Source organism: Lutra lutra, chromosome 7, assembly GCF_902655055.1.
Source record: "Lutra lutra chromosome 7, mLutLut1.2, whole genome shotgun sequence".
Taxonomy (NCBI): domain Eukaryota; kingdom Metazoa; phylum Chordata; class Mammalia; order Carnivora; family Mustelidae; genus Lutra; species Lutra lutra.
Genome location: NC_062284.1, coordinates 116,450,173 through 116,471,205, shown reverse-complemented (window position 1 = coordinate 116,471,205; position 21,033 = coordinate 116,450,173). Strand labels below are relative to the sequence as shown.

The following is a 21,033-nucleotide window of genomic DNA, read 5'->3' as shown; positions in this document are numbered from 1 at the left end:
TGCCTTGTATTTCAGGGTTTTCCACATTGGTACTGTGTATTTGTTAATCTTTTCTCCGTCAGACTATCCAATTTGGGGCAGTAGCAGGCACCAGTTTGTTGACATCTACTCTTGTGGTAACTACTTTGTAGATCATAAAGGACTTTTTTCAGATTTTATGTTATTAGACCCTACCAATTAGCTTTTGAAGTAGGGAGGGCAGGATTTGTAATCCTTATGTTACAGAAAAGGAAACTGAGTATCAGAGAGGTACACTGACTTATTTTAGTCCACATCTTGTAAATTATGGAGTCGAATTTGTGACCAGGTCTTCTGACTTTAATTTGTTTCTGCGAAATCTAAAAGGGACAGGGAAAAGAATAAATTTCTGTTTCTGGTAAAGTGGTGACTTTCCCATTTAGCTTTATGTCTTCCTCAGAACATAACACAGTACCTGACACATAGTAAATGATCAGGTTTGAGTTGGTAGTACTGCTGCTCAGTGCTTTGGTGACTTCTGTTTATTTCAGCAATGCTTCATATTATAGGTAAGTTCTGTTTTAGAAATGTTCCGGCGGAACAAAGAGACTTCATGTGGGTCTCAGAGTTTTCCTGTGAAGTGGTGTGGTTCATTTACAACTAATGGAGCAGTTCTTTATTAACATGCTTATATAACGTGATTTTTGGGTGAGAGTAAGCACTTGCATGTTTATAGAAAATTTCAGTAAGATTTCTTCCACTCTCCTTCTTTAGGCACTGTTCTGTAGCTTTCAGTAACCAGTAGCAAAGTCCCCCTCTTTCTAACTACTGGATTGTGTTTAGCTACTTAACACATCCTCCCAGTACCCCATGTCCCCAGAGTCATTTGTAGCGTTTGGTGAAGATGTTAGATTGGAAAGATTTTCTCTAAATTGTTTGTGCTAGTATTGTGAAAGGCTGGTTGTCCTCAGCCACCTTGCTCAAACCTGTCAGTTTGGAAATAATTTCAAAGCCTTCACTAATCAGGCTTCACCTACCTTTCTGTCTTATCACTACCCACCTTCCCCTTTCCAGTACCTCCTACCCACTATGATACAAATTAAGTGTTCTAAGAGAAACCATTTAGTAACTTAAATTTTCATAGGCTACTCTTCAAGGAAGTTGAAATAGGCGTCTTTAGAAGGAACTCTTGCTATCCTGTATCTTGAACACTTTTCATTCTCTAGATGAAGTGGTGTGGACCACTGAGCTGAGATAGTTGGTCCATAAGGTATGCTGTCTAAATGAGATGTTTCCTGCTGCTTCTCTCCCTTTGGCCATGTGTTTTCTTAAATCACAGATTGATTTGCTAGTACTTAAGTTAATACTGTGAGCTTCACACCAATGGGGAGAATTTTTTAGAAAGCCCACATATGTCTCCTTTATTTGTTTTCTACTGAAACCAATAGTAAGCTAGTGATCATGGCTAGTCCTTCTAATTGTCCACCAGATTTTTGTTTTTTAATTGTTTTCATACTATTTCTTTTCTCTTGGCACTATGACTATGAATTCTACAGTATCTGACAGAAAGAAAACCCCAGGGAGGTTCCCCCCCCCCCTTTTTAATGCAGAGATAAAATCTCTTTATAACAATTTTTTTTGTATAGTGAAATTCTTTCCACAACTTAGTGGTTTATCCATGGAAATGACACTTTACTAGTCTTCTTTCTTATTAAAATTTTATTTTATTTTATTATGGTAAGAACACTTAAATGAGACCTACTCTCTTAATAGATTTTTAAGTGTACAGTAACACTTGTTATCTATAAGCACCAAGTTGTATGTCATCTCTCAAGAACTTATCTTGCATCTTGCGTAACTGAAATTTTTATACCCATTTAAATTAGTCATTTAGGGAAGCAAAGAATAGAAGGGTGGTTGCCAGGGGTTAGGGCAAGGGGGAGAATGGACAGTTGTTAATCAGTGGGTAGTCCGTTTCCTACAGTGAATAAAACTTGGCAAACTACCCAAATTCATGGTCGTTTGCACTGGAGGTAGAAAAGGAAACAGTCAATTTGGTGATTTAGTTCTATTGAGAAGCTTCAGTTATCTTTTTGGTTCCCAGGATTCCTGCCAACACCTACACTAAAATAGAAAAATAAATGAAACTCCTAAGACCATTTCTTCCAAAATACCTCCAACACAAACTGTCCTGAACACTGGGAGAAGAGAAGTATGAAGGGGAAGCTTTGCTTAAGAATCTCTGCTCCACTGAATTAAGGATAGTTCATTTGCTAAATAGTTAAAAGCATGACTTCTCATGAACACAGCTCACATTGTTACATTAATAGCAGGAAAGTAAAAAATTGGCTCCTCTAAATGTCGCCAGCAGAAGCTAAATCGAATGTGAACAGAAGTGCATAAGAAACACCATTATTTCACTGAGTTTAGTATAGATCTTTTTATACTCAGCAAACTGGTATGACTAGTATAAACAAAATGACTACATTTATATTTTTAGTCTTGCCTGGTTTAAGTGGACAACTCTGGGTACTCTTGACCTCTGTTGATGATACTCTTCACTGACCTTGCCCATGTCATTTGACCCATTATATCACAGTTGACTCATCAGTGTCCCCTCCCGACTAGAACTTTCCTCTTTCTCTCTTCTTCTCCTTTATTCCCTTTCTTCTTCATCACTATCTCCTTTACAACTCCTCCATGATTTTCTCAGGGCTGGGCTTCAACATCGTCGGTGGCACAGATCAGCAGTATGTCTCCAACGACAGTGGCATCTACGTCAGCCGCATCAAAGAGAATGGGGCTGCGGCCCTGGATGGGCGGCTCCAGGAGGGTGATAAGATCCTCTCGGTGAGAACTGGCTTCGGCCTCCTTCACTGTTCCTTGCTCCCTAGACCCCAGTTCTTACCCTTGGCCCCTTCCTTGGGAAGATTTCTGCCTGCCTCTTTGGATCTGGAAATACCGGATTATAGAATGTGGTGGGAGGAGGGACCTTGATCAGTCACCTTTTCCAACACGAACATAGAGCAAAGAGGATATAATTCCTCATTTGATAGACAAGGCATATTTAGTCCAGAATGAAGCTACTTAACCAAGTTCAAAAGGCAGGAAACAGGTAGGGATGAGGGACTGTTGTGGGGAAAAAGGACTTAAAACTCAAAATTGTCCTTCAATTATACTTTATTACCTCCCTTTTGTTAATTGAAAGACTAATGTGTGTCTTCCTTTACTACAAAGAGACACAAAAGGAAGGTAGGAATTGAGTGTCCTTTTTTTTCTTTTTTTTTTTAATATTTTATTTATTTATTTGACAGACAGAGATCACAAGTAGGCAGAGAGGCAGGCAGAGAGAGAGGAAGAGAAGCAGGCTCTCTAATGCAGGGCTTGATCCCAGGACCCTGGGATCATGACCTGATCCGAAGGCAGAGGCTTTAACTCCATGAGCCACCCAGGTGCCCCAAGTGTCCTTTTTAGACTCAGAGCCCTTCTCAGCTGTCATGAAGATGAAAAATTGGAATGCATTCTCATTTGGGTTTTTGTCTAATGAGGTCCCATTTTACTCTGCTGTTTGTAATAAGATGCTATATGGTGAGATTTGATTCTTTTCTAGAAGTTCTTCAAGGAAAGGGACTAGATCTTTTTTAACCTTTTGTATCCTTGCACAAGGTTCATTATATATTTTACAGATGAACAGGTTGAGAAATTTCAGGCAAGCCTAGAAAGGTTGGCTGATCCAGGGTATAAATATAATGTCATGGATGGTAATATCCTACTTTTGTCCTTCTCACCAACTATTTTGCCTCTTTTCAGACCGTTAAGCTTTTCCTAGATCCTGGTTTTTTTTTTTTATTTTTATTTTTTAAAGATTTTATTTATTTATTTGTCAGAGAGGAGCTAGAGAGAGCACAGGCAGAGTGGCAGGCAGAGGCAGAGGGAGAAGCAGGCTCCCTGCCAAGCAAAGAGCCTGATGTGGGACTCGATCCCAGGACGCTGGGATCATGACCTGAGCTGAAGGCAGCTGCTTAACCAACTGAGCCACCCAGGCATCCCTAGATCCTGTTTTTTAATTTGAGAGATTCAGAGAGTGATAAATATCTTTTATCTCAAAACAATTCTGAGAAGTTGACAAGTAGATTATTTCCTATAGACCCCTGGAGAAAGACATCCAAAAAACATGAAATCAACTTGAGTGGTACATTACGGAAAATTTAGAGTAGGTTGTTGAAGGTATAGCATGTACGTAGAAACCGCAAGTTTATTTATTCATTTATTTACTTATTTGGGGGGCAGCAAAGTACTGTTTATTGAGTGATAACAAAGTGATAGTACAAAGCTCCCAAGGAGAGAGGGGACCCGAAGGGGTTGCCTGAAACTATGCAGTTTAAAGTGACATACCACATCCTGTCCAGAACACTGGGGCCTGGGTTACATTTGAAAAGTGTAGGGGTTAAGAGGACACCCATGTTTTTCAAAAAGGTTTGGTAAAATGTAGATTGTTGAAAAATGAGACTGGTTAGAAGTTTTCGAGCACTGTATACTAGCAATATGCTGAGAACCTTACATTTATTTAAAATTTCAATAACCCTATGAGGTGAGTCCATTTATTATGACTGTTTGGCAGGCAGCCGAGGAAGTTGAGTCTTGGTGAGGTCAAGCGGCTTGCCCAAGGTCACACAAGAAGTAGGTGGCAGAGGACTAAAACTAGGCTGCCTGAATTTGGAGCCTCTGCTCTTAATCAGTATGATGTACTGCCTCCTAAGAGGTAAATGAGGAGCTAGGACTAGGTATCCTAAACAGAAAGTTTCATGGTGAATGCATTGCTTTTCTGTGTGGTTTTATATAAAAACTGATAGCAGTCTTTCTGTAAGGGATAGAATCAGGAAAAAAGGTTCATAGAGCTCAGTGTGAGAGAATTTATTAGACATCAAAGAAGATGAGCAGCCTTTCTTATGTGGACCATTGCCTCATAGAGAAAAGAAATTATTGGAAGGCTGCTCAGGTTTGTTTTTTTTTTTTCTTTTTCTTTTCTTTTAAAGGGTATGGTAGGAGATAGATGTCCATGCAGAGAAAAGTAAATGTCAACAAAACAAGACAAAACAAAAAACTCAGCTCCCTTCACTTTAAAATTTGTAGCAAGGAGGATTTTACTTTATGTTTCAAGCTTATGTTTTCGTCAGTTAAGACATGGGAAAGAAGAGGGAAGAAATGCCTGGTGAAGAAGAGGCAAAAGTATAAGACAGATATGGAGAGGAGTAAGACTGAGAAAGAGAAGATGGAGCATGTACAAGAGGAAGAGGCCAGCATATGCTCTTCATTCTTTCTAGGGCTATCTTATTTCATTCCAGTTTCCTTTCCAAGAGTTTGCTCCAAAATTCTTCTTTCTAGACCCCGTTCCTAAGAAATACTGCCTCTGTTGCCTCACTCACCGTCTTCTCCGCTTTCTCTCCTTAAGCAAATTTGCTGGGCATTAACCGTTAAATGTTTATGTCTCCTTTGTAGCTCAGTCTCTCCCTCTGATGTTCTTAAGCGCTCTATTACTGGCTTTGGAGTCTCTGTAAAATGATGATGCTGAACTATTTATTAGTCTATATTCTCATTGATTCTTGATGGGTTTTTCTACTCTCTTCACATAGGTTATTTTTCCATGTTGCAAAATGTGCCCCAACTCTTTTTCTTTTAACTTTTGTTAGATAATCAGACTAAGAATGTCACTTCCTTAGCACATCCATTTTGGATAATTAATAAAAGTTTCATTAAGTGATCTAGATTTCCTGAGTTGTTATTGACAGTTTAATCTTTCCATTTTTCTTGAAATAATGCCCATAATTTTGTCTTAATTTCAGGTAAAATTAAATAATAGCATGACTTACACAGTTTCCTCTTATCAGAAGTTAAATTTTTTGCGATCTCTGTGGAATGTTTAAACTTAAAAAGGGAGAAGAAAAAATTTTTTAACTAATGCAAATTTTTTTAAGGCCCTATTCTATCTGACAACCATGAAACAAAAACAGATATTACTAATAGAATGAACCTGAAGTTGAGATGAGGGCTGGAGATGGAGATTCCTCACCTGAAGTTTATTTTGTGTGTGTGTTGGTGAGGCCAATTTGATATTTGTATAGGTTACCAGGGAACCTGGAGAAATTTTACTTTTGTGGGAAAAAAAATGTAAACTATCTAGGTTTGTCATTTCCCTTGTTGTCTGCCTAAATGAAGGCAGGTGGATAGTCAGGAACAGTCCATCCTCAGTGAACCGTACATTTTTATGATGCTCAGGGTGATGTGAACTGACCCCTACACTGAATAGGTGAATATTCCCTTTTGACCAAACCCCTTATATAACAAAATGGCACCATCAGGCCACCAGTCAGCTGCATTTCATGTTCTCATCAAATAGAATTCTTAACTTGGTGAATGAAAGTGCTGAGTAGTCCTCAACATTCACAACTACTCTACTTGACAGCCTGCAGACCACCATGCCAGGTGCTGTGGAATGATTTGAAAAATGAAAGACTTGTCTTCGCCCGTAGCTTAGAAATTAGTGGGAAAGATCCACCAAAAAACCTTCATCTCAGGCAGCAGCCAAGACATTGAGATATGCAGAATCCTTTAGACAAAGGATGCCTCTAGGCACTTTGTCCTCCTGTCTCAGCAACCCCAGCTTGTAGGCTGGCACAGAGCACACATGCAGTAAGATAGCTGCTCTGTGAATGCATCATAGCATAATGGACTTTTTCGGTTTGGTCTGATTAATTAGAAGTAGATAATATGGTTTTTTCTTCCTTCTTCAACTCTGACAAAGGCACCCCCCACCCTCCATTGTGATTCATTTCAGGATCTTGGCAAAAAAATTAAAATATCCAGAGTATAATCTGGGTCAGTGCTTATTAAATTAAGTCCATTCCTTCCATACATCATCTACATTTATATTAATGCTATTCTATAGGTAGAGCTCTTGAGGCAATTCAAAATTATTAATCATCAAAGGTGATTAATTTGGGGGTATCTGGGTGGCCCTCTCAGTTAAGCATCTGACACTTGATTTCGGCTCAGGTCATGATCTCAGAGTTGTGAGATCGAGCCCTGTGTCGGGCTCTGCACTGGCCATGTAGCCTGCTTGAGGGTTCCTCCTTGCCCTCTACCTCTTTCTGTCTCTCTCTGCCTCTCTAAAGTAAATAAATAAAGGAATACATAAAAGTCACACAGGTGAAAAGTTAAACTTCAAAAAAAAAGATGGAGGAAACTGATTTTAACTGTTTACTCATTTCCTAAGGCAGAAAATAGGAGACTAATTTTTAAAGATTGCTCACAACCATACTTAAAGCAAAAAAAATTCTATGTTTCCCTATCTGTTAAGCAGAACACCAGCATTTCAATTCTCTGAACATTCAGTCAGTAGAATTTTCTACCATGCTGCAACATCTGCCATATCTCAGGTTCAGTGAAACTATTCATGAGTTAAGGAAACTGAAGTAGCAAGTTAGCAGCGTTCTAAGATTTCTCTGTTGAGTAGCTCTTGGGACTAAAAGTGAGGTCCAGGGACCATCTGGCCATTACTTGGGAGCTTGTTAGAAATGCAGAATCTCAGGAGCCCTCTCAGACCTACTGGAATCAAAACCTGCTTTATAGTAAGATCCCTGGGTGTGAATAAAGTCCCTGGGTGTGAATAAATTGTTGAGAGGCACTGCTCTAGGCAAGTGTTATTCAGATGTTTTAAGTTATGACCTATAACAGGTAATACACATACATGCAACCACACATGTAACCGAAGCAAAGGTTAAGAAAATAGTATTTATCCCTTCTATATGTGATACACTGTGTGTTGTGTTTTCTTCTACTTTCACTGTTTTAAAATTAAATACTTATCTTGACCCACTGGATTAACTTCACTGTGTTCTGTGGTGGGTCCATAGACTCATATTTGAAAAATCACTACTTTGGTAAACAGAAAATCACTGATGAAATCTGTGTATGCACAGAATTTGTATTGAATAGGGTAAGCAGGCTGGGTGTAGAGACCAGTTAAAGATTGATTCAGGCAGGTTAGGTTAGAATTAACTCATTTGGAATCACTTGGAGGGCTTGTGAAAGCACGGATTGCTTTTAACTTTTAAGTTCCCTGGTGAATGCTAATGTGGCTGGTTCTGGGGTCACACTTTGAGAACCCCTGGTCTATATTAGTATGGAAGGTGACAAAGAGAGCAAATTCCACATATATTTAGGAATAAAATCTATGGACCTTGGTGGATAGTCAATATGAGGTAGAATCTGAAAATGCATAGAGGAGGCAAATATTGGAAAGCCAATCTGGCTTTGAATTAGAGATGACCTGGACAAGAGACAGAATCATAATTTGTTTTATGGGGCTGTTTTTAAACTTGGGCAAAGGATAAGAAATGGTTCTTTAAAAAAGAAATTGCCCTTGAATGTCTCAAAGGCCTCTTGTCTGGAGTTTTTGTTTTTGTTTTTGTTTTTGTTTTTAAGTAATTAGAGTAATAAATAGTCCCTTTATATTACAATACCTTTAGGCCTAACTAAGAGGATTGAAAGACATGATTGCTATAATTGGCTTATGCGCTGTGTGGCACCCTTTTTGGCCTGATACCACTAATGTCCTTCCCCATGAGCGGAAGGAGGCTCAGGTGAGGACCAAGGTTACACACTGAGTCACTGGTAGGCAAAGCTGCTGTCAGAGTCCAGGCCTTTCAGCTTTGTATAATATTGACAATATGTCGTCAGGCTTTTTCAGGCTGCAGTCGGCAAGCAAACTTCAGGAAATCATGTGACAGTTATTATATTCGTGTTCTTCAAAGTACTCTTCAGATATTACAGGGGTTATGAAGAGTTTTGTGATACAGCCTTTCGAAGTTATTTACAGTAGAATGTTAAGTGATATAAAATAGGGTAGAGTTCACTTTGAGCTTTAAGATCATTACATAATACAGAGATTCAAAGAAAGAAATCAGTCACATCTAGCGGAGTTCTCTAGAAAGGTCATCGACTTGGCACTTAACTAAATTTTATCTTCCCAAATTTTAATGCTGCTTCAATATATGCACATGAATAAAAATATTAATGTAGAAACACCTTATATTCCACAAAACTCTAAAATTTGGAAGTGTATAACTTTTTAGATAAAATGAACCTATAAAACCAGTAAAAATTTAATTTACAGTATTAATGAGATGGATAGTGGTAAGTTGCTGAGATAAAATCCTTGCTTACAATGTGAATTTCTGTGGGTTAGTGTTTTAAAGTGAAGCTTTTATAGCCAGGCCATTTGAATTCTGGCTTTGCTACTTCCATTCTATATGCCCACGGACAAGTTGCATAGCCTTCCAAGTTTTATCATCTATTAAATGGGAGTTCATAAGTCGTAGGATTATTGCGAGGACTAAATAAGTTAGTACGTGTAAAATGAAGAGACAGCTCCAGACATGATAATAAATATTCAGTGTTTCCTGACAGTTATTTTGGGCTGTGATTGCAAAGACGATCTTGAACTTAGTACTGCTGCCATTGAATGTCATTTAGTGACTGAGTTCTCCCACTTGCATTCTTATCACTATGAAACTTGGCTGTGATGCTGAGCTCTGAGATCTTTGGCATTTATTGACATAACTGCATCATTAACCTAATTTGTCTGTCTCTAAGAGAAAATAGCCATTTCCTTACAATGAGAAGTACAGTTATCACATGGGCTAGATTAGTTACATGAGCCTTCCCACTACAGTCCGCAATCTCACACTGATTCTCTACCCCAGGAATTAACTAGAAGGTTGAGATGTTGAGAATTCACTGTGGTGGTTCTAGGACTCCTGAAGTTCTTTTCCTGTGGCATGTTCACCAGAACAAACAAAAGGCATGATCAGAAGGTGGCTTGGTGGCATGAAATCGAAGTCTATCAACTAGAAAACTATATTCGCTTCTACACTGTAGGTAGCAGGACTGATCCTATTTAAGATTAATCTCGGAAGATATGTGGAATTTTTAAAAAAGGAAGTGTATTCAGATGGTCGAAATAGCTGGGGCACAGGCGTGAAAGTAAGGATATATGTTTTACATCGTAGGGACAGTGAATTTTGTGATTTAGAGCACAGGATTTATGAAAGGGAATAATGTGAAATTAAATTGAGAGAGTGGGTTGGAGCCACTTCCTGGAGGACTTTGTATACCAGAATGAGAAATCAGGCATGCAGTCTCTTCTCTCCTGCTCCCAGGTTTGTAGGAACAGAATGGTCCTTTAGGAGGCTTGATCTGGAGACAGTGTTTGAATAGGATAGAATGGGGGGCCGTGCTAGAGGAAAGTGAGTCAATGAGAGGGTGATCACAATAGTTCACCTGAAAGTGTCCACCACCTAAATAGGCAATTGAAGGAAAATAGGGTGTGAGGAATAGTATTATGTTAGCCTATAGGATTTGGCAAGGTATTGTATGTGAACATCGACAGGGAGTGGAGCTTAAAAATACCAGAATTCTAGTCTGAAGGAATGGTAGTGGCAATAAGAGGGAAGGTGGGATAGACTGGTTTTGTGGGAAGTGAAAAGGAGGCTTTGGATTTGTTGAATGGGGGTGTAGCAAAATATTCCTGTCCAGGCATCCAGCAGGAAACTGGCAAGTCCAGAAGTAGAAATAAGGATACGGATTTGGGAGTTGTCTTGCAGAGTACAGTTGAAATTGTGAAAGATCACCATGGGAGAGAAGATGAGGGGACAGAGGACTACAGACATTGAGGAATGCTTAAGAAGGATGGAGAAGAAGAGGAATTGGGAAAGGATTCCTTCAAGAACTAAGGGAGCTTCAGAAGCGGAGACCAGAGAGAACTACAAAAGGGAGAAGTCTGACGCCTGGGAAAGGGCTGTAGGATTTGAGGATTAGAAGTCCCTCCTGACCTGCAGGACAGAATATTCTTTCCTGCCTCCTCATACTCTATGCCTGTACCAGGGATTAGAGTGCATGGCTGTGGAGGAAGTGGAGGCAGTGCTTTCCAAGAGCTCTTTAAACAAGTTTTGCAGTGAAAGGTGGAGGACAGAAGATGGGAAGAGGGTGATAGTGGGTTCCAAGAAATATTGATATTGTTTTCTTTACAGATGAGGATAATTTTAGTTGAGAAGGAGCAGAGAGCAATAATGAAGGAATCAAGAGGAGCCAGTGATCACTTAAGTTCTCTAAGAAGGCTGGAAGAAATGTGACCAACAGCATCTGTGGCTGGTTTAGCCTTGGTAGAGGGAAATGGATCTAAATCAGAAACAAGGGCAAAGAAGCGGTGAGAGGCCATCAGGAAACTTTGAAACGGCAGGAAAGAACATGGAGAGTGTGTGGGAGGTTACCCGTATTCTCAAAGAAGATAAGGCAAAGGAATCTGGAGAGAGGAGATAGGATCAGTGTTGGAGTTTGATGGTAGGAAAGGTCTGGAACAGCTGCTCTTGGGCATTCATTAGGGAGTTCACCAGGTGAGTAGAGTTGTCATAAGGATATAGCAGGTGTCAGCCAGCATGGATCTGTACTGGGAAGTAGGAGGGTGTATTTTCCCCAGGAACATTAAACTCACTGATGACGAGGAAACTAAATGTATTGTGTTTCGCGGGACTGGAAAGATGGCAGAAGATCATGGCGACAAGGGATTCTAATAGTTGACGAAGTGCTTTGTTGAAATAACAGCAAGAACTCCTAGATGGGTTAGGATGCAAGTAAAATCTAAAAAAGGTTATTAAAGGTCTTAGGATACTGAGCAGATTCAGTAGAGGAATAGCAAGTGTGAAGGGAGTAGAAATTGTGGTCAGTTTTCTAAGAGTAAGGTAGACAGTTTATAACACCAAAGTGCTATTAGATTAAGTCACCTAGCAGGAGATTGTATGGAGGAGTGATGTGAACCTCTTGGAGAAGGAAGACAGTAACAAGGAAGATGAAAGGTTTGAATAAATCAATGGCTTGAGCTTCAGCTGAAGCTAGTTCGTGAGTCCAGGTGGAAGAATAATAGTTCAGAAGGAAGAGTAAATTGCAAGGGCACTGTAACGCTACTTCAGATATTTAAAAATACTAGCCCTAGCTCCTATACTTACTATGACTTTGGGTGAATTATCTACCTTGCTAAGCCCCAGTTTCTTCATCTGTGAAAACAAGATAAAAATGGTGTCTACCTCATAGGATTATCGTGAGAACAACATTAGACAGCGCGTGTAAAGCATACAGCACAGAACCTACCAAATAAATACATGAGGTGTTCCTGCTGCTGTTGCTGTTAATGACATGGATGTGTACAAAAGATGTGTAGATCTTGCATAAAGTGGGTGAGGCTGTGGCACTGAGTACACCATAGGGTAGATAACACTTGCGGACAGTGTCACTCCTAACACTCAGAAGATTTAATCCCACTGGTCATCTCTCACCTCTAGATGCTACACTGAAGCATTTTTTGGAAGTTTGTATCATCAAAGAAATATTGTAAAATTAGTAAATTGATGGAGGATGGGAGTATCCATGGAACCAAGGGAAATTGTTCACAATTGAACAAGACCAATAGAATGGGCTAGTAGGTTTGCACCACATCAAAATAAATTGTTTCATAGAGTTATATTTCTAGAGTTGAAGCTGGCAGTACCAGGGATTAGCAATGTGAAGGATAGGATGGTAACCCAGAAGATCATGTTAGCTGTAGGGAAGCAGGCTGATGCTTAGGGAAGACACACAGGTACATAGCAGAAACCCAGCTGTCAAAATGAGACAGGCAACAGGAGCCAAGGTGAAGGAGAAACTTTTTTTTTTTTTTTTTAATAAAAAACCTTGGTGCTCTTCAGATGGCCCACAGAACCTCAGTTCTAGGAAAATGTAGCTTTGAACATGAAAAAAGTGACTTAGTTCTACTTTACTTAACCCATTCTCCTAGTCCTTGAAATTTGCTCTGTAGTTTTTAAATGTTTAATCACATGAATATCAATCTTTGACTTATCATTCTACTTCTTTTACTACTTTTCTTGCTGTTTTTGACAGGTAAATGGCCAAGACCTAAGGAACTTGCTGCACCAGGATGCTGTAGACCTTTTCCGTAATGCAGGTTATGCCGTGTCCCTAAGAGTACAACACAGGGTAGGTTTACCTGCAGCCAGCAAGCTGGCACCAAGCTTTTGTATCATTCTTGGGAATACGACATATTGCACAATCTTTAGTAGTGCATTTGGCTTTTTTTTTTTTTCTTTCTCACTCTTTGGAAGAGCTTGTCTAGCACAGGCAGGGGTCTTCAGGGACTTCTTATCACGAAAGGAAATTCATTCTGCTTGCAGCCTAGGTCCTAGCTTCCAGGAGATGTATCTTAACTGTAAAGCTTGACAACCAAATTCAAATCAATGGGGAGAAAATTCAGCAAGAATCAATTTTATTTTTTAGTAGGGAAGGAAACCTGTGTCTGCCCTTGAACATACTTATTAATGAAACTTGAAGTGTAGAGGGGGTGGCTTTCCTGATACCCACTGTGCGCTTTTCCCAATCACGACACAACCCTTTTCTTATCAACTTGTTGACCCTCTTGACCAAAGCTGTAATGCTCAAAGGGGATCTCCAGGAAAAAGAAAATGGATTTCAGAATTTAGTCAAAGGACGCCTGGGTGGCTTGGTGGGTTAAGCGTCTGCCTTCAGCTCAGGTCATGATTGTGGGGTTTTAGGATTGAGCCCACTATTGGCCTCGCTGGTCAGCAGGGAGTCTGCTTTTCCCTCTGCCTCTCCCACCCACACATGCGCTCTCTCTCTCTCTCTCTCACTGTATCTCTCTCAAATAAATAAATTTTTAAAGAAAAGAATTTAATCAAAGCAGCACCTCTCCCTGCATCCACTTCTTAGTTCCTAGTGTTTTATAATTTGGATGATGGGTAGAGAAGCCTGGTAAACCTAATTCCTCCCTTTGGAGGAATTCTACTCCAAGGACTTTGGGGTGCATTTACAACACAGGTTCAGTGTGCCCTTTTTTTTTTTTTTAAATAAAGATTTTTTATTTATTCATTTGACAGAGACACAGTGAGAGAGGGAACACAAGAAAGGGGAGTGGGAAAGGGAGAAGCAGGCTTCCTGCCGAGCAGAGAGCCCGATGCAGGGCTTGATCCGAGGACCCTGGGATCATGACCCGAGCCAAAGGCAGACACTTAACAAATGAGCCACCAGATGCCCCCAGTGTGCCCTCTTAAATGGTGCTGTCATTGGCTTCAGAGGCTGAAGAAGAGCTTGACAGGAGGTGGTACAGAGCAGAAGGAGCACAGAATGAAAGATACCAGAGTTGTAAGCAGAATCTGTGTGATGGATTAGAAAACAGGTCAATAGTTGAGAATATTGGTAATTGGCTGCTTCTGCCTTGGCTGTTATGTTTCTAAAGTATGGAAGACTTCATGCAATGGTAAAGGCAAGTAATGAATGTAGGTATACACTTCAGGTATGATTAGAGTTCTTTTAAAGGCATGTGGGAAACGATTTCCAAAGTTCATGTTTTGGGAAACATCTATAAATAACTTCTAGTAAAACATAGTAACCCCTAATAAAACACTGGTCAGAGAATTGGCCTAGCCCTAAAAACCATTATCTTATTATTGGGCAGGCCCTCTCAGGACATCTGAACAGGAAATGAGTGAAAGATGTAGAGGTGGGGAAGAGGATAGAAAAGGTAGTTCATACAGTGCTGCCTTTCATATGGAAGGGTCAGACTTTTCACGGGTTGTAATGAGGAGGTTAAATCGAACTGAGACAAAATGGCATCATAATTATTGCAAGTTAGCTGTTAAAAGTTAGTATGAAGAGGGGCACCTGGGTGGCTCAAGTCAGTTAAGCATCCGACTCTTGGTTTTGGCTCAGGTCATGATCTCAGGGTCGTTGGATCGAGCCCCATGCTGGGCATGGACCCTGCTTAGGATTGTCTCCCTCTGCCCCTTCCCCCACCCCCATCCTGCACTCCCTTAGTCCCCTAGCCCCCGTTCACTTGCTTGCTTTAAAAAAAGAGTTAATATGAAGAAATGCCACCCAGCCTCAAATGGGAATGCTTATTAGACAGTGGAAAATTATCACCACTAGGATATGATTTTTTTTTTACTTGTTTACTTCTGAGTATTTTATCTCTGTTCCATATAAGTTTCCTCTTTATCTGTGTCTAGTGTTACAAAATAGAGATGAAGGCCATGACACTGTATCAGGAGGGAATTGGTGCCTTTTGAGAACTGGAAAGTATTTCCAAAAATGGCACTGTACCTGGCCCTTACTGCTTTCTGACAACTGGCAATCTTTCTGAGTAAACATTTCTAGGAAGGTGGGCACCCTCTGCTCCTGCCCAGTAATTTTGAGGTTCCCTACAGGATCAGTAGGTTTCATCTCCTATCTTTGGTTTCCTAGCATGATACATGTAGAGCTTGGTGGAGGCAGCAGAGAAACAGAATGGTTATCCGCTCACCCCTGGGCCCCTTTAGGTCAGTAGCACAGCAAGCTTAAATGCCTCCCCATCAGACTTCTTTCCACAGAGTTGATGGCTCTGATGCATCAATTTAGAATAAACAAAGAGGACTCCTTCTGCCAGATAGTGCTTGGAGGTCACAGCTTTGGGTGGTCTAGACCCAGGTAATGTGTCAGCATGGACACTGGAGTTGGGGTGAGCACACATTGCTTACTAGTGTTAACATTTTTCTCTCCCTTCCAGTTACAGGTGCAGAACGGGCCTATAGGACATCGAAGTGAAGGGGAGCCAAGTGGGATCCCTATAGCTCTGGTGCTGGTGCCAGTGTTTGCCCTCACCATGGTAGCAGCCTGGGCCTTCATGAGATACCGGAAGCAACTATGAAAAGTTTGCTCTCTTCCAGTGCTCCCATTAGAAGACCCATTTTCTTTCCCTCTCACCCTCAACCCCTGCCATTCTCCATATCCTTCCCTCTCTCTGCGTAGTCAACATGTCATTGAAAGTGACTTCTACCCAAGCAGGACCTTGCTGTCCAAATCTCCACATCCTCATATCTAATGGGAGAGTGAAGGTATTGTTTGAAAGAAGGCCGAAGAAAAGACATGCTTAGAACAGATGGGAAATTACATATTTTGCTAGGATTGCCAATAGAAGTTCAGCTACAACCCAAAGAGGGAAAGGTCCAGTCTTCACATCAGCACGGGTAATACCTTTTTCTTAGCTGGCGTGCCTCAAAGGCCAGCTGTGCGATGCAGGAGAAGAGAGGATTTTTCTTCTTAATGATCTTCCTTGGGAAGTTTTTGTGGCCTTTATTTAATTTCTATCTACATACTTGGGTGCCTATATCAAACACAGGATAATGAGAGCATTTTTACTTTTGTAAAACACGTGCATGTGTGCGCTTGCATGCACACGCGCATGCACACGCACACACACATGTCCATACATGATAGTATAATAGCGATGCCTTATGGAGAATTAAAGAAGTGGAAAGCTGCTATTTGGTTTCAGGTTTCTGATATAAGGGAAGTTCTTAATGGGAGAATTTGATGTATAGCAGGAGTGAGAGAGTGAGCCTTGAAAGAGGATGCCCAATCTGGGTCATTTAAAAAAAAAAAGAAAAAAAGGAAAACCGAAGCAACTAATTAAGAATCTTAGGACAATATTTCTTTCATAATAGCTGTGCTGAAGTGGAGGTAAAATGCCATAATCCAGCTTTGTGCAAGTCAGTCTGTTCCCCACACTTTGAGATGTAAAGATAAACCTTACTTCTTCTCTGGGCTGCCCCAGTGACTTTTCTGGAACCTCCCAGTCCTGCTAAAGGATCAGCTGGAATGACTGTGGTCAGAGCTTTGGTGATGGGACCAGACCAACCCAGTGAAAAAAACTCTAAAAGACAAAAGGATAATGCCTCCAGGGTGGCACCGGAACCTTCTCGGGCCATCTAACATAGTCTTTGGTTACTAGTGATAGGCAAATTATGAGAGAAGGGATTGCTCTCTGGCAGGACAGGCATGAAATGAGCTCTGCTTCTGATTCAGTTGAGAGGGTTTGGATTGCGGGTTTTTTTGAAAGGCTCTAAACACTGGCCATGGCTTCTAATAAACCATTTTGCAGGGAAGGGGAAGAAAAGGTTTTTGTTTTTTTGTTTTCTTTTTTTTTTGTTGTTGTTGTTTTGTTCTGTTTTAGTGGGTAGGAAAGTTTGGTAGATGTTTCCTGGGGAAACCTTGAGAGCAGGATATGGGTGAAAGGATGCTCAGGAATACCAAAGACGTTAATTATGAGGTGGGAACCATTCTGTTCGTGTGATATTAAATGTTGATTTTGAAACACTGAGGAGAGCTGAACCAAGGCTAATTCTCTGGCTTTAAAAAAATCATTTCCATTCTCCAAATATATTGTCTAGACTACAGGTCTTACATAATCTTGACAGCATGAGTATGAAGACTTACCCTGAGAAAACCAGTCATGTCCAGTTCTTAGCATGGATAATCCGGTAAGCATTTTACAGGTGTTGATTGGACACCAGTTTTGTTAAGATGCTTTTACAAAGAATGTCAAATTTATATTGCAGATAGCAAAAGGGAACAGTGACTGAGAAGACACTTGAGAAAGTTCCATGGAGGAAGGGAACAAATGAAAGACCCTTGAGGAGCTCACAAGTCTAGTTAAGAGAATTCATAAATAGATGAGAAGTTAAAAGTACATCATCAGGTTAAGTGACAGTTGAAAATAATAAGAAATGGAAAAAGAAATTCAGAGCACAGCGTAGCAACAGAGATGTGCAGGCAGCCATCACTTTTTTTTTTTCCCCCCACAGGGACTGCAAAAAAAAAGCTGTCACATAGTGGCATCAGGCCAGAGTGGGAAGGAAAGGCTTTTAAAAATAACCCGCCTAAGGCCTTGCCTCTGGGCCAACCATTGGTATAGGGAGAAACTTGCTTTAAACAATCCTGGTAGGACTTAGGCCTTTAGGCCTGGAGTGTTCAGTACCTTTGAGCCTCACTTAGACAGCTGCACTTGTAGGTCCGCACAGACGCACTGACAGTATTCCAGTTCTCAACTCAACCAGCCCCGCTGTGCAGGCACAAGCCCCGCCACCCTCCCTGCGTCTGGAGGCTTGTGCAGCAGCTTCCTCAGTGGGCTGGCTTCCCTCCCAGGATTCAGCTCAGGGTTTGGGCATCAACTCCTGAGAGGACCTTGAGACATTCAGAATGAAGCAATTGGCAAGCAGGAGGGAAATCTATCTTGTTTTTTTCTTAGTTGGTAGATGTGGAAAATGACACTTACCCCCTGGTTGGTAGAAGTTTTGCTTTGTTTAATAATAGGGATTCTTATGCACTTTAATAATTTAGGTTTTCTCTGGAATTAAAGAGCATTTAAAGATCCATGATGAAAATTTCAGGCAAGTATACTATTCAGTTTTTATTTCTGATTCTCTAGAAAACTAAATTGCCCTAGATGAGGTATTGGAGTCTATTGTAAGTCACTAAAAAAAAAATTCATGATCTTTGTAGATCGAATCTAATATTTCTTTCACTTTATAGATTGTATCTAATATTCCTGCTACCTAAATTACTGTTTAAAGTTTCAAAAATTGAATGAAAGTATTTTAAGACCATATACTTAAAGCACTTCTCTGTATTTATCATCTGATATTACACATATCATTTTAATAAGACATTGTCTGCTTCATTTGTCTCTCTTTTCCTGCCAAGTTTTAATCTGTGCTGTTGATTTCACTTATTCACACTGTCTAGCCATGTGTAATGGAAAAGGAAACTAATACTTGTTACTGCATTTTCTGCCAGGTGGTGTACTAAATCCGGGTGGGTACGCTGTTTGTTCATGACTCACCACTCTGAGATCTAAGTATTGTTAAAAAGACACTAAGGGAAAGAGAATAAATTACTTTTCCTAAGATTACGTAGGTGGTAATGATAGACTCAGGATATAACTTAGGACTTCAGGTGCTACTGTCGATATTTCTCACTGGCCATGGCTCTCAAAGTGTGGTCTCTGAATAAAAGCATCAGCATCATTGGGGAACTCGTTAGAAAAGTAAATTCTGGGGCTTCACCCCAGACCTACTCAATCAAACTGTGTACAGCACTTCTAACAATCTGTCCAGGTGACTGAGGCACAGTAAGTTTTGAGAATCACTGCTCTCTGCCAATAGTTGTCCCCTTTTTCTCAGGTTAGAATCATCTGAAGAGCTTATAAAATTCTGGTTCTCAGGCTGCACCTAACCAATTAAATAAAATCTCTGGAGAGCGGGACTTAGGCAGCAGTAAAATAAAGTTCATTAGGTGGATTCCACTGTGCAGTGTCAGTAAACAGTGCTCTGTGGCCTTTAAATTATTAAATAAAAACTTACATAAATGATCACATCACACACAGGCATTTGCTCCAGTATAAAATGAGAATTTCGCTTGGGTCTTTTTAGAGCCCAGCTCTCCATGCCCTTCTGCCCAAGTATAGATGTGGAAGAAAAAATGGAGTGTTCTAGGGCTTATTTGTTTAGGACTGACCAGCAAAATGTATTAGTGTTTCAGTATGTGCATCTGTTAAATAAATTAGAACCCAATCAAAGAACATTGGAGCTAAAAGGGAGCAAGAAAGATTCTAGGATGAATCTATCTTAGAGATGAGAAAAATCAAAGCTCAAAGAGGTAGACAGACTTAGTTCAAAGATTTAGTCTGTTGCAGAAGTGCCCTTTCTGTATCATATTTATGTCTGCAATGTATGCACTACATGAACATAGATGAAACTATCCTTTTTATCTCAATCCACTTCTGTCATCTCTCTTTGGACTTGAATAGAGACTGGGGACTGTAAGCCATAATGCAGAACTGGTAGATTCCATGGAATCTGCGAAAGCCTTAATATAAAATTCAATCACATGAGTTCTTCTGTGACTTGTTCCAGTAGTTCTAAACTAGAGAAGTGTGGGGGTTTTTGATGTTGGACATTGTTTTTATTGTGTAAATAGCAATTTAAACTATATTTAAAGAAATGGAACAAAAAACATTAGGCTGTCAAGTATGGGCAAGGGGTGGGGAGTGTCATTTGTGTAATTTCATGTGGAGCCAATAAAGATTTTATCCTAGCCCATTTTAGTCAGACTTTATCTTTGGACAGATGAGTCTTTTTTTCTTTTAGCATATGAGTGCCTACTGGATCCTTGATGATGACAATACAGAGATGCAAAGATCTAGTCACTCTAAGCTGAAACAGTGCATTATCTGAACGTGGGGGAGTCTTGTTGATCTTATAGTATTTTGCTAATATCCTCTAGAAGTAGAAGATTAAATTATGAAGTTGTCAATCTCTTACCTATAATAGGTTTAGAGTTGGTTACTATCCCGGAATAGGCCCCTTTTGCTGTTCGTCTTTGATCTATAAGCAATCTTTTTGAGACCAGCACTCACATCCAAAAGGGCAGTTGTGATCACAAAGAAAACAGTATTTTAAGGAATTCTGTTCTGATTGGAATCAGGTTCTTGACTGCCATAGACTTTTGTGCCTGATGATACTTATACACGCGCATACTGTAAAGCATTTGATGTGCTTACCTGATTGCCCTTGGTACTGTAACCACCTATATCATGAGAAAGTACCGCTGTGTCTAAAGGAGTTCTCCAGATACTAGGTCCCATTTCCAAACATTTTCCATACTCTTCATTTTCTTTTTCTTCTTGCAAGGAGAAGAGAGTAGGGGAGAGGCTGAATTACTTTTTCAAATACAAGTCAATCATTAACAGTCATAGACAAAAGAACTTCACTGAAATTTATTAACCAATCACAGGAAAACGGGATGATCCCTCTTCCTAGTTTACAGATTTCTGAATGGAATCTCAATTGAATTCTGCATCTGCAATGCTGATTTGTTTTTTTGTTTTTTGTTTTTTGTTTTTAAAGATTTTATTTATTTATTTGTCAGAGAGAGAGAGGGAGAGAGAGCGAGCACAGGCAGACAGAATGGCAGGCAGAGGCAGAGGGAGAAGCAGGCTCCCTGATGATCAAGGAGCCCGATGTGGGACTCGATCCCAGGACACTGGGATCATGACCTGAGCCGAAGGCAGCTGCTTAACCAACTGAGCCACCCAGGCGTCCCTGCAATGCTGATTTGAATAGGAGTTTCTTGTTCCTG

At 40.2% G+C, this 21,033-nt stretch overlaps 1 protein-coding gene across 1 annotated transcript in view; it reads left to right on the top strand.

Moving 5' to 3' along the window:
* Positions 1–19,783, top strand: part of SYNJ2BP (synaptojanin 2 binding protein) — a 37,233-nt gene extending 17,450 nt beyond the window's left edge. Inside the window, exons 2-4 of the mRNA XM_047738574.1 lie at positions 2,672–2,808; positions 12,949–13,044; positions 15,623–19,783. Of these exons, the coding sequence (XP_047594530.1) occupies positions 2,672–2,808; positions 12,949–13,044; positions 15,623–15,763 (374 nt within the window). The 3' untranslated portion in view covers positions 15,764–19,783. The remainder of the gene's footprint in view (positions 1–2,671; positions 2,809–12,948; positions 13,045–15,622) is intronic.
* Positions 19,784–21,033: the final 1,250 nt, after the last annotated feature.